The sequence below is a fragment of the Cariama cristata genome, unplaced genomic scaffold, assembly GCF_000690535.1.
Source record: "Cariama cristata isolate BGI_N322 unplaced genomic scaffold, ASM69053v1 scaffold20973, whole genome shotgun sequence".
NCBI classification, from domain to species: Eukaryota; Metazoa; Chordata; class Aves; order Cariamiformes; family Cariamidae; genus Cariama; species Cariama cristata.
In genome coordinates this window covers 1,141-13,919 of record NW_009608070.1, presented here as the reverse complement: position 1 = coordinate 13,919, position 12,779 = coordinate 1,141, and the positions used below count along the sequence as shown (strand labels likewise).

Below are 12,779 nucleotides of genomic sequence, written 5' to 3'. Positions count from 1 at the left end.
CCCGGGGAGGGAAAAAAAAAAATGGAAAAAAAAAAATAAAAAAAAAATCCCTTGGGGAGTCGGGCGAGCGGGATGGGGGATGAATATCGAGTGGTGTCGTCCTTGCGGTAATAGAGCAAGAGGGATTTATTAATAGCGAGCCACTCGCTCCTCGGGGATGAGCAAAAGGGACGCGTGGGGGCACAGGGATTACCCCGTGCTCCGAATTATCCGGGACGTGATGACAGGCGCGCAGGGGTGGGAGGACGGACGGCATGCCCGGTGGCACAGCCCGGGCTGGGAAGCGTTACCCTTTATCGCGGGTGTCACAGGAGGGGAAGGCCTTGTCCCGTATCTTCCTGCCGTGCAGCGACTCCGGCTGCGTCTGCCCCGTAACCCTCGGGGTCCGGAGCATATCTCGACCAGCAAAGGGGTATTTTTAGCTGTGTGTGTCTCAGCTGCACGAGCTGACCTGGCTAAAGGACATTTTTTTCTTCAAGGGATCCTTCCTCCTCCCTTGCAGGACTGTTTCAGTCCCCCATGGTGCTGCTCAGCACCGTAGGACCTGTAGGAATTACATAGGAACAGGTGGGAATTATACAGGAACAGGGACAACATCGTGTCCCTCCAAGTCTCGCCCCTGTTTGCAGGTCCCAAACTATCCAAGCCGCTGGGTGTGAAGTCAGTGCAGGGCTTGCCCAGGTGCTCCTGTAGCCCCAACGGGGTTAACTGGGAAAGAAAATTACCCCCCCCACCCCCCCACCCCCCCCCAAAAAAAAAACCTATAAAATTGCAAATGCAGCTCGAGCGCCGTCGCTGTGAGCAGGAGCGTGGGAACAGCCCAGCCCGGACACGGGGATGAAAGTGATGAATTTGACAGCATTGGGTGGCTCCAGAAGAGCTCAGGGATGAGTTTAGGTCTCTCCTGGGGTGCATAAGGATGCTTCAGAGTCCCACAGGGAATTTGGCGATGAGGAGGTGGGTGAAACTCCTGCAGGTCCCTGCTGACCCCTTTCTCCATCAGAGCTGTACAGCTACACCGAGGAGCCTGAGCTCAGCACCAACAGGAGATGCTTCGAGGAGGATTTTCACGCTCAAGGTACCAGCTCTGGGCTCAGCACCCCGGGGCTGAGGGCAGCCCCCCTGGGTGAGAGCGGGACCCCCGGGGAGACACCTGGCTGGTTGTCGCGTCCCCTTTCCAGTGCAGGGCAGGAGGTGGCTGGAGCTGGACGGGGCTCAGCAGAAGGCCTACGTCATGCGCCTGCTGGATGGGCTGGAGGTGGTCAACAGGGACAAGCGGCTCAAAGTAGCACGGGCCATCCTCTACCTGGCACAGGGTAAGGACCACATCCCCCCTGTCTGGATACGGCCACATATGCGCTGCCTGGCTTCGGCATGGGGGCTTGGGAGAAGCCTTCTCTTGGGGTTGTGCCAGGTCACTGCAGTGAAGCTCCTTCCCGGGATGGTCCCACGTGCTCCAGGGGTTCAAAGACAGCTCCCCCCTAACCAGTGCCTCCCTTTGGGCCTCTCCAGGGGTCTTCGGAGACTGCGATAACGAAGGTGATGTCCTGCACTGGTCTCGGCACAACAGCTTCCTCCTGTACCGGCTGGGAACCTTCACTGCCTTCCTGGAGCTCCTCAACATGGAGATTGAGTGAGAAGACCTGCACTGCCCTCACCCTCCTTGTCCTCTTCTTCATCTTATTCTTTCTCCTGATGCTCCTCTTCATCTTCTTTGTCCTCGTCCTACTTGCACGCTTCTTCCATTCTCCTCACCCTCCTCCTCTTCATCTTCTTTCTCCCCATCCTCCTCACCTTCCTCCTCTTCATCTTCTTTCTCTCCATCCTCGCCCTCTTCTTGCATCCTCCTCATCCTCCTCCTCTTCATCTTCTTTCTCCCCATGCTCTTCACCCTCTTCTTCCATCCTCCTCACCTTTATCTTCTTTCTCCTCATCCTTTTCACCTTTTTCTTCCTCATTCCTCCTCACTGAGGACCAGGGAGGTGCCACAGCCACGGCACGTCCCCCAGAGCGGTGTTTCCACCACTGCAGACGTAGGCTGGGGTTCAGGGCGAGGAGCAGCCCGTGCCCGGTGGCTGGCACTGAGCTCGTCCCCTTCCCCGCAGCAACAGCCAGGCCTGCAGCAGCGCCCTGAGGAAGCCGGCCATCTCGCTGGCCGACAGCACGGAGCTCAGGTACCCCCCTCTCAGCCCCCCACTAGCATGTTGGGTGGAGGCTGTGGGACAGCCTCTGGGGACAAAGTGGCCTCTGGTGACGCCAAACATCACCTGCCTGCCGTGCTGTTCTGGCAGGGTACTGCTCAGCGTCATGTACCTGATGGTGGAGAACATCCGTGTGGAGCAGGAGGCGGATCCTCCCGAGTGGAAAACCTGCCGGGAGACCTTCAGGATGGAGCTGAGTGAGCCACAAAGTTCATTGTGCCCTAGCGAGGTCCCTTCATCATGCTGAACCAGTGGGGAGACCTCAGGGACGAGGGATCTGCTCTGAACCTGCTCCTGGTCCCTCTCTCCACCAGGTTTCCCTGTGCACACTGAAGAGCCGTTTGCTCTTCTGCTCTTCACAATGGTGACCAAATTCTGCAGTGGCCACGCTCCACACTTCCCCATGAAGAAGGTCCTGCTCTTGCTCTGGAAGGTGCTTCTGGTGGGTCCAAACCCTTCTTTTTTCCAGAAACCAGCCATTTTGGGAATAGTGCTGATGCAGCCTGGATGTTCCCCACGGTTCAATCCAGCCATAACGAGGTTATTTAGGATGGCACAGGAAGCTGACACAAGGCAAAAAGTTTCTTCTGGGATGAGGGTGGGCTGAGCCACGCAGAGGACGTGGGGCGAGGGAGAAGTCTGGAGAACAAATCAGTGACGTGGTGTCTTCATCCTCAACTCTCCAGTTTGATGCCCTCAAACTGCTGCTCCCCTGGAAGCACAGAAGAGCCAGGCAGTCCAGGTGGAATGTCTGCTCCCCACTTTCTCACCTCTCTTGTTGGTCCCTAGTTCACGCTGGGTGGATTTGAAGCCCTGCAGGCGATGAAGGTGAGGAAGCGGGAGGAGCTGGGGCTGCCGCCCTTGCCGGAGGACAGCATTCAAGTGATGCGCAGCATGCGCGCCGCTTCACCTCCCACCTACTCCATCGAGCTCATGGAGCAGCAGCAGCAGAAGCGTGGTCACCGCAGCCGGAGGGTGAGAGCGGGCACGTCCTCCTGGCATACAGCCCAGGATGCTTTTCCAGTGGGGACCATCATCCGTTCAAGGAGCCAGCCTGTGCTCGGGACCGTGGTTCCCTTTCCCCCCAAGTGCTCCTGCGCAGAATCACAGAATGGTTTGGGTGGAAAGAGACCTTTCAAGGTCATCTAGTCCAACCCCGCAGCCATGGGCAGGGACATCTTCGGCTGGATCAGGTGGCTCAGAGCCCCGTCCAACCTGACCTTGAGTGGTTCCAGGGATGGGGCATCTACTACCTCTCTGAGCAGCCTGTGCCACTGCCTCATCACCCTCATTGTAAAAAATTTCTTCCTTATATCTAGTCTGAATCCACCCTCTTTTAGTTTAAAGCCCTTGCCCCTTGTCCTATCACTCCAGGCCCTGCTAAAAAGTCCCTCCCAGCTTTCTTGTCGGCCCCTTTAGGTACTGGAAGGCTGCTGTGAGGTCTCCCTGGAGCCTTCTCTTCTCCAGGCTGAACACCCCCAGCTCTCTCAGCCTGTCCTCACAGCAGAGGTGCTCCAGCCCTCGGATCATCTTCGTGGCCTCCTCTGGACTCGCTCCAACAGGTCCATGTCCTTCTGGTGCTGAGGACCCCAGAGCTGAAGGCAGTACTGCAGGGGGGTCTCACCAGAGCGGAGCAGAGGGGCAGAATCACCTCCCTCGACCTGCTGGTCACCCTGCTTGGGATGCAGCCCAGGATAGGGTTGGCTTTCTGGGCTGTGAGCGCACATTGCCGGGTCATGTCCTGTTTTCCATCCACCAGTTTCAGTTGCAGCAGATCAGCCCTGCAATGCACTTGATCTGGAGGAAGCGAGAGGACATCCTGACCCTATGGCAAGGGGTTGATAAGCACTGAGGAGCAAACTGCTCATAGCAAGCTCGTCTTTTTTTAGCTCCACTCTTGGAATTGCTGTGTTATGGTCTGAGGATGAAAATGCCTCTTTTGCTAGGGGAGAGGTGTCAGACGGTAGCTCCAAAAGTTAAGATAGAAAATGAGGTCACACCTCCTAGAGCAGCAAGGTTAGAGGTACAGAGGGGGCTGTTCCTTGTCCAGGCTCTCTGGCAACAGCTAGGAAGCAAATCTTCACCTGAGGTACATCTGGGAGCTCGACCCTTCCAGGATGGAGAGGTCTGGTGCTAGTGGCTGGGAGGGAAATGAAATCCACAGAGTGACCTGAATTTCTCCTTCCCCGTCTGCTGCAGCCCCTGGTGAAGCAAGACAGTTTGGATATCTACAACGAGAGAGATCCCTTCAAGAATGATGAAGCAGGAGTCGACGAAGAGGAGAACGATGATGTGGACAGCGGGATCGAGGGGGAACTGGACCTGATGGAGCGGGATGCGATTATCCCCACAATGCCTGCTCAGCGCCCGCCTATCGAAAGGGTGTCATTCCCCAAAGGGCTCCCCTGGGCCCCCAAAGTCAGGTAAAACCATTTGGTGCCATTGCCATCCTCCCCAGTCCTACCTGTCCTGGAGTTCTTTGCAGGCTGAATGTCAGTCTGTGGCAAGTTTGTTGGCCTCTGGCAAGTTGAACTGAAGTGACTGCACTTCTTTTTTTGCCTCAGTTGGTCCTTTCTGGACTGGGTTTAGCTGAGCTCTTCCCCAGGCTTTACAAACTAAGCGTGGCCAAGCTTGGCCAATAAGTGGCAATCCCGTTTTGGACGTCCCAAGTTGTACTGGGAAGGAGGCTTGTGCTGGAGCACTGGGGGAGTAGGGTCAGGTTTCCCAACCGGCACCAATGGATCTCGGTAGGGTGAGCTCCTAGACTAATCATCTTGGGAAGTGGTTAATGACATTGCCTCTTGCTTGTTGAGTGGGGACTCTCGTGTTGCCAGATGAAGCCTTCTTGAGTGGCCTTGCTCTGAAGTGAAAAATTGGAGAAAAACATCTGATAAAGAACTTGGTGCCTTCCCTTCCTAAGACCGGTTCTGCTACACGTGATATGGGGGAACGTTAGGAAAAGAGGGTGAAAACCTCTGCCCCTTTCCCTCTAATCCATGTGAGGTTTTTTTGCTGTTGATCTGCAGCCTGGATTTAATCCGGTATCTTTAAAACACATGAGCAAATACATCTTTTTGATGTGGGAGCGGTGACACGCGTGTGTCTGTGCAGAGCACTCCTCACAGGGACACAGCAAGAACTGTTTTTCCACATGGGTCTCCACACGTGCGGTGCCATGGTACTCCACGTAACTTAATGCTCTCAGCTTCAAAATAAAATGACCGTTGTTTTTCTTGGCTGGTGCCTGGAAATCCAGCTGGGTTTCTTTCTGCCTGTGAGAGCCTTGGCTCACGGTTCATGTCCTACTTGTAGTGCTGAGACCTTGACCAGTTCTTGTGAAAGACGCCCAAGGTGGACAAGATATCAGCTCTCTCTCTCGGAGCAGCACGTGCTCTGCCAGACTGCGGAGACAACATTTGTTTGCTCAAAGCGAGCAGATGCTACTTGAAGATGCACACGCTAGGAGCACAGAAGGTGGATAAAAAGATGCTGGTTGTAGAGAACTCCTTGCCATTTGCTTGCATGCTCCCATGGAGTTGCACAGCAAATACAAATAGTTTTGGTTCACGTTGCTCCCAACCAACGAGAGCAATGGTGGCCCTAGCCTGCTGCTATTAAGACTTCTAGAAATCAATCCTAGAAAGCTCAAAGGTTCTTGCTGGTCCCACGCTGCTGTCCTTTCAGGGCAATGTAGGCTGTGATCTGATATACGTCTATTTTCCAACCTTTTTGTTTTTGTTTCTCTGCTGCTCTATCAGACAGAAAGACATCGAGCATTTTCTGGAAGCAAGCAGGAACAAATTCATTGGATTCACGCTGGGACAGTGAGTGTTACGTATGTGGGTCCAACAAAGTCTGTCTCGTAGCTCCCATCAGTGCGATTTAACTGGTGGGAGGTGCCCACAGAAATTAGGTTTTCTCAACTCAACCAGCCTAAGGCATGCTCGGGACGATGCCGCGTGGCGCTGGAGTTCACTGGGGCTGCAGCAGCGCACTTGGCATTACTAAAACATGTTCTTGGAGATGCTGGTCTCCAAGGACCTCTTTCTATTAAAAATCAGAGTGAGCCCAGAATAAGTGAACCCTGGCTGAAGCTAGAGACTGGTTTGACGCAGGAGGGAGTTGGGACAATCTGGTATCCACAGTGAATTGCCCAGTTTGTGAATAAATCAAGCTGCAGGCACAGAGGTATATTCATTTTTAGGTGCGGTGCTGGGTTCAAGCTGGCTCCATGCAGAGACCTGATTTCACCCCAGTTCTTCACCCCAGTGTTGCCCCTCTCTTGTGCAGGCTTTGCTGGGGAGGAGGTGGGAGCGCGGGCAGCACATGCCAACACCCCTCCCAATTCCTGACACATCTGAGATGCGTTCAGTAGATTCAGTAGACTGCAGGCTCCCTCTTTTACCTTGTATGACATGGAAGTGTTAAACCCAGAGCTCCTTCCCAGTCTCATACTTACCTTCTTTCATCCCCTCCAGAGACACCGAAACCCTGATAGGGCTACCACGGCCCATCCATGAAAGCGTGAAGACACTGAAGCAGGTAAGATGGTGGCTCCATGTGTGGCACTTGGATGAAGCAGCCCAGAAAGCCTTGCTGAGCAGCAGTCAGCTTGTCTAACCTCACCCCTTGCTATTTTTGCTCCCTGGTACTCAGCAGATGCTCTGAGGTGAGATCAGACCTTAAGGCCACAGGGGGATTGCAGGGCATCAAGTCTAATAGACATAAACCTTGTGATACAGCACTTATAGTGAGTTTCAGGTTCCTCAGATGTATGCTCTCAGCCCACAGCAAATGTTTCAAGTGGATTTAGTCTTCTCCTCTTCAGCTGATGTACAGCAACGCCTTCGGTCTGAGCTTTTGCTCTCTCTGCCTTGGGAAGTCAATCTGACAATAAATCCAGTCAAGGTCTGAACAGATTGAGAGGGGCTGGATAATCTAACCTCTGGCTGAGACACAGGTACTGGAGGGAGTAAGATGATTCCTTCTTGTTAGTTGTCACAGAAAAGGCTTCTGAAGCTTCTTGCAGGAATTGGGGCAAAAAATGGAAAACTGAGTCCTCACTGCAATTCCAAGTAGATTGTCCAGCACTTGGACTTTTGCTTTATCCGAGGTGTAACATTGCTGCATCCTGGAGAGCGTTTGCCACGTTGCGCTTTGAAGGTGACAGATTTCCAGAGTTGGGTTTGGACATACATGCCCAGACCTGTGCTGTTTCCCAGGGGAAAGTGTGGCCAGCCGTGGCTCCTGCAGTGCTCCACATGGAGTGAGACACTTCCAGAGGCCAACTGACCCTACCTAAGGTCTGGATTTCCTTTTGGAGATGATTGTCCCTCTCCATTTACTTACAGAGAGATCCTAGAAGGAGTAGGTGGAAGTAATCAAAGGCATGATGTGTGAGGGTCTTCAGGGACAGAGGGATGTCCCCCACAAAGATGAGCTGTCCATGTATCTTCTGTGACCTTTAAACCTAACTCAGATATTACTGAAATCAACAGCTGTTGTCATCACCGACTGTGTTTCATCCTTTAGTTGTGACATTGCTCTGCCTCTGTCTGTGTATTTTGCCAGCACAAGTACGTTTCCATCTCAGACGTCCAGATCAAGAATGAGGAGGAGCTGGAGAAGTGCCCCATGTCTCTGGTAAGAAGTTGTTGCACCTCATCACTAGGTAGACGTGTGGATGATTTCCGAGGTGTCATAGAGATCCATACGTTCTCTGTGATCCTTAGGACGCACCTTGGATGCTCTTTTTTCTACAAGTCTGTATCTTGATCAAATGTAGGAGTGGAGAAAGGCCTGGAGCTTCCTGCAGTCACCATGCAGCGATTTCCATCATGAAGTCCTCAAGCTGGGTTTTATGGAGGTGGTTGACGTATCTCAAGTGTGTGGACTGGAAGTGCTTAATTTTCCCTTGTTTCTCTGTGCTAGGGGGAAGAGGAAGTCCAAGAAACCCCTTGTGAGATCTTGTATCGAGCAATGTTGTACAATCTCCCCCAGTATATGGTAAGCCTGTGTTTCTTAAAAGTAAAGAAGAGCTTTTGCTTGGGGAATGGTCCCACTGTGAGCTGCAGAGCTCAGCACGGGGCTGCTGGGGTGTGTTCAGGACTTGAATGGTGAGATTTTGGTGGGAATCCAGAGCAGATTTTGGTGGAAAATACAGTCCAAGAAGAGGGATTCAGAGGCTCAAGGGGTGTAGATACCCAGGGACACAGTCAAATGGTTGGAGACGGGTCAGTGGTTGGAAAATAGGATGTGTGCCGAGGATTGGGAACAAGGAACAAAGTCCTCCACGTTGGTCGCACACAGTCAAATGGTTGGAGACGGGTCAGTGGTTGGAAAATAGGATGTGTGCCGAGGATTGGGAACAAGTCCTCCACATTGGTCGCAGCTCAAAACTGGCTCCTGCCCTCCAGACACTGAGGGGAACCAGTCAGGGATGGTCCCATGTCATCTCTTGAGCTGCGTGAGCTGTAATATTTACCAAGTTGTTGTACACTGATGCAGGCACCTTCACTTCTGACCTCAAGAAGCAACCTACAGAATTCACCGGTCCCTTGAGCCTTTGTCCTTCTTGTTGAGATTAACTGAGTTACGATATCATGCTGGTCTCTGAGCGTGATGGCTTGCTGGGCCAGGAACCAAACTAAACCATCATCATGCGTTACGTGACTCAGCAAACAAGGTGGTAACGCCTTCAGGGCTCTCCCAACCTGGCTGTGTTCTCAGCAGCTATTCAAACTGTGGAGAGTCTGTAGGTTATGACCTTCCTTACAGGGACATCCCTTGCAGCCTTCCCATGGCCCCGAGAGATTCCCAGAGGAATACAGTGCTTGTCCCAAAATTCAGCTACCTTGCCAGGTTGGATGAGGTTTTGAGCAACCTGGTCTGGTGGAAGGTGTCCCTACCCATGGCAGGAGGATTGGAACTGGATGGTCTTTAAGGTCCCTTCCAACCAAACCATTCTGTGATTCTGATGCTAATTGGGTCGCGTGCACTCTGTTTGTAGGGAGACACAAACACAGATTTTAATGCATTAAGCTCCAGGTGTCCCTTGCATTATTTTATCCATGCTACTAGAGCTCAGGTGCTCATGATGCATTAAGTTAAAGCTAAAACAGACCTGCCGTGCTCCCCACACTTGGCCTGGCTGTCCAGGGTATAAAAGGAGAGGCTGAGCCTTGGCATAGTCAGTCCATCACAGTGAGCGGAGCTTGGGTTGGTGAAACCCTATAGAGTTGGCTTGAAGTTGTCCAGTTTCAGCAAGTGAAGGAGAAGGAAGGAATGCCCCTTCCTGGGACCATCCCTCCACGCCTGCCCTCTTCTGCAGATAGCTTTGCTGAAGATCCTCCTTGCTGCAGCACCCACCTCCAAAGCCAAGACTGACTCCATCAACATCCTGGCAGACGTGTTGCCTGAAGAGATGCCGTAAGTCCTCGACAAGGTAGCCACCAGCCATCCTAGCTTTGCCACGAAGTCTTGGACTGAGCAGGAGAGCTGGGGTTCCCCAACAGGTTTGGGGGACTCTAGATTTGGGGACGTCTTTTTGGATAGGTGCAAGCTATTGTTGCCACCACGGCAGAGGGGTGAAAGCCAAGGAAGTGATGCCGATTTTTCAGGAGTATAACAATTAGAGCGCGGTTGGCAGCAGCTGTGCTCCACTAGCTAAGCGACACAAATCATAAAATCATGCTAACTGACACAAATCATAAAGATAGGTGAGCATATGGCAGGTGTCCTTCATACCGCTCCCCCAGGATTGCTGGCGGAGGGCAATCGGGGTTTTTTCTCCTTTTTTTAATGCACTTTGGTGTCACCATGCAGCAGAGGATGGAAATCGGAGTCCCAGGGGGAAGCGAAGGTCCCTGTTTCTGTAGAGCCTGTCCAGATGAATGTGAACTCATCCCTTAGTCCTCCTTGCTCCCGTACCCACTGTGCTGTTGCCTTCTTTCCCTCCAACCCAGCATCACCGTTCTTCAGAGCATGAAACTGGGGATTGATGTGAACAGACACAAAGAGATCATTGTGAAGAGCATCTCGGCTTTGCTGCTGCTGCTCCTCAAGCACTTCAAGCTGAACCACATCTACCAGGTGAGCGTAGAGAAGGGGTCGGCCATCGCCACGGTGGTCTTGAAGCCACTGTGTCCTGACAGACCCTCTCCTAAAAGACCTCTCCAGGAAGAGTTTCCATAGGAGCTGCAGATCGCTTTTCTGTAGCAGAGAACCTTAGCCCCGGGCCAGGATTTGTGTAGGGTGACTCAGGCAGAGATAACCTGCCTGCAATATATCTTTGACTGTGTTTCGACAGGATCATTTCCACTCACGTGGAAAGAGTTTTCAGACTTCTGGAAAAATTCACGCTGTGGCTGATCAGGTTAAAATTTAGAAGATACCATGAGCATGAACCTCCCCTGGCAGAAAGGGGAAGGGGATGGGGGTTAAACAAGACCCTCTTTAGCTCCGTCTCCTCTCCAGTGACCAGAAATAGTGCTGGGTAGGACCTCATGAGGTCAGCTAAACTAGTCCTCTGTCCCTTGGCAGGATCAAGTTCTTGGGGCTCCAGTTTCAACAGAGTCTGGAGGTCTGGGTCCTAGATGCAATCTGATTTTTGTTTCATCTGCATGGCACCAATCGAACTGGACTCGCATGAGGGCTTTCCTTGATGAAAAAACCACCAAGCACTGATTTGGGCTGTGGCCTGGGGTCAGTTCTCCATTCATTCTGCAAGTCAAACAATTGGTGTTTTGTAATTATTTTTTTTTTCTTTTGAAAGTTTCAGCATGGTACAAATCCATCTGTGTTATGAAGCCCACTGATATTTATCTGAGGATAAATATAAATCCATGTCTCGGATTGGATAAAATGAAACAAACCCCCACATTTTTACAATCCTACATTGGTTCTGGGTCCCCCCCATATCCCTTCACTAATTTTTCTCGCTTCACTCCCAAAACAGCTCATCTCATTTCTTCCTCCATGGCAGGAGGACCCTTGCAGTCTGTTGCTAAGTCTGGAGAAAGCTGTGGGGTTTTCTCCCCCTGATTCTGCTTTTGTGTCTGATTTTGGATGAGCCATCGTAATTTCTTTTGGTGCAAAGCTGGTCTCAAGTTGCTCCCTGAAAACCACTGCAGGGGCTGAGATGATGCTTCCAGAAAGCAGTGGAGGGTAATGGAGGGCACGGCTGGTCCAGGCTCTGCTGGGGGTCACCCTCTGCTCACCGTCTGCCGCGTTGATGTGGCCGCAACCGCACAGACCTGCACACCGACACAGATCGTGGGTTTTTTGTCTCAGTTCTGTCCAGATTTGACGTTTCTTATGCCAACGGAGAAATACCATCAAATTATTGCAGTTCAGCATTGTCTTCGGTCAGATCCTATATAACGTACTAGTCAGTGGCAGCTAGCAGGGACGGCCGATTACTCACTCACAAATAACGGCGGCGGTGTGTCATCAGTGGTGTGCTGAGTGTCAACAGCTTGTACCAGGCGGAGATGAGGCGTGTAGGAACAAACTGTTTCTTTGCTCTCAAATTTGGGATGTTGATTGCAGGTTAGCGAGAGGCATGGGCTAGGCTAGGATGGGATGGGATAGGATGTTGCTGCTATTTGTGTCTGTCTCTTTGGGGAACCCAGAGACTTGTTGTATTCTGCAGCTGTACATACCCAGACCATTTAATGTTTAGAGGAGAGAAATTAAAATCATGTATGAAGGTAAGGGTACTTTTTTCAGTCAAAATTTGAAAAGGGACTGTGGTTAGCGTGTGACAGCAACAGGAATTATTGTGTTTTCTCACGTAATAGCTACATCTCCTCCTTCCCCCTTCCCCATATATTGTTTTGCCACAGATTCTATTTTGAAAAGCTACACTGCAGTGTAGGTGCAGCTATTCCTCAACTACTGCTATAAAGTTTGTGTGTCCACTCTCTGGCAATAGTCTTCCCGCTGGTGGGAGTTGCTGTGCATGATGCAAGCCTTATACAGCAGACTTCTGCAAGGGAAAGATGGTCTGCGCGGTGTCTAGAGCAAACCATCAAGACTGCTTTGCTTTGGGCTGGAAATGGGTTTCCATTCCCAGGTGATGCTCCCAGTTGTCCCAGCTAACGTTGACCCATTTCACTTCTCTTCCTCAGTTTGAGTACGTGTCCCAACATTTGGTGTTTGCCAACTGCATCCCGCTGATCCTGAAGTTCTTCAACCAAAACATCATGTCTTATATCACTGCCAAAAACAGGTACAGCCACTTCTGGGCAAGAGAGAGATGATGGAGCAGGGAGGCTTTGTGCATGAGGAACCCTAACACGTGAATATGTGGTGGGACCAAGTGACCTCTGGTCCCTAGCACAGCTTTGGGGCATTATGCTCTCCACTACAGGAATAAGCTGGAGGGGAGCAAATCCATTCTGCTTAATGAGGAGGACTGGATGGGGGGTTTCCAATCTCTCACTGGACTACTAAAATACACGTAGACCTGTCTCCCTTGCTGACAGCAGGCTTGTTTTCTTCTTTACATGGACTCCTGGAAAGCAGTCCTGTGCCACTGGACATCTGTGGGACACAGCTTCCAAAAGGCTAGATGGA

General features: G+C 51.7%; 1 protein-coding gene across 1 annotated transcript in view; it reads left to right on the top strand.

Annotated features, from left to right (window-relative positions):
• Window positions 1-12,432, top strand: part of LOC104159168 (striatin-interacting protein 2-like) — a gene marked incomplete at its 3' end in the record, with an annotated part of 12,778 nt that extends 346 nt beyond the window's left edge. Inside the window, 15 exon segments of the mRNA XM_009697002.1 lie at window positions 1,004-1,078; window positions 1,182-1,316; window positions 1,513-1,633; window positions 2,106-2,174; window positions 2,292-2,398; window positions 2,516-2,643; window positions 2,991-3,176; window positions 4,401-4,624; window positions 5,960-6,025; window positions 6,680-6,743; window positions 7,773-7,844; window positions 8,133-8,207; window positions 9,532-9,629; window positions 10,166-10,292; window positions 12,332-12,432. Of these exon segments, the coding sequence (XP_009695304.1) occupies window positions 1,004-1,078; window positions 1,182-1,316; window positions 1,513-1,633; window positions 2,106-2,174; window positions 2,292-2,398; window positions 2,516-2,643; window positions 2,991-3,176; window positions 4,401-4,624; window positions 5,960-6,025; window positions 6,680-6,743; window positions 7,773-7,844; window positions 8,133-8,207; window positions 9,532-9,629; window positions 10,166-10,292; window positions 12,332-12,432 (1,648 nt within the window).
• Window positions 12,433-12,779: the final 347 nt, after the last annotated feature.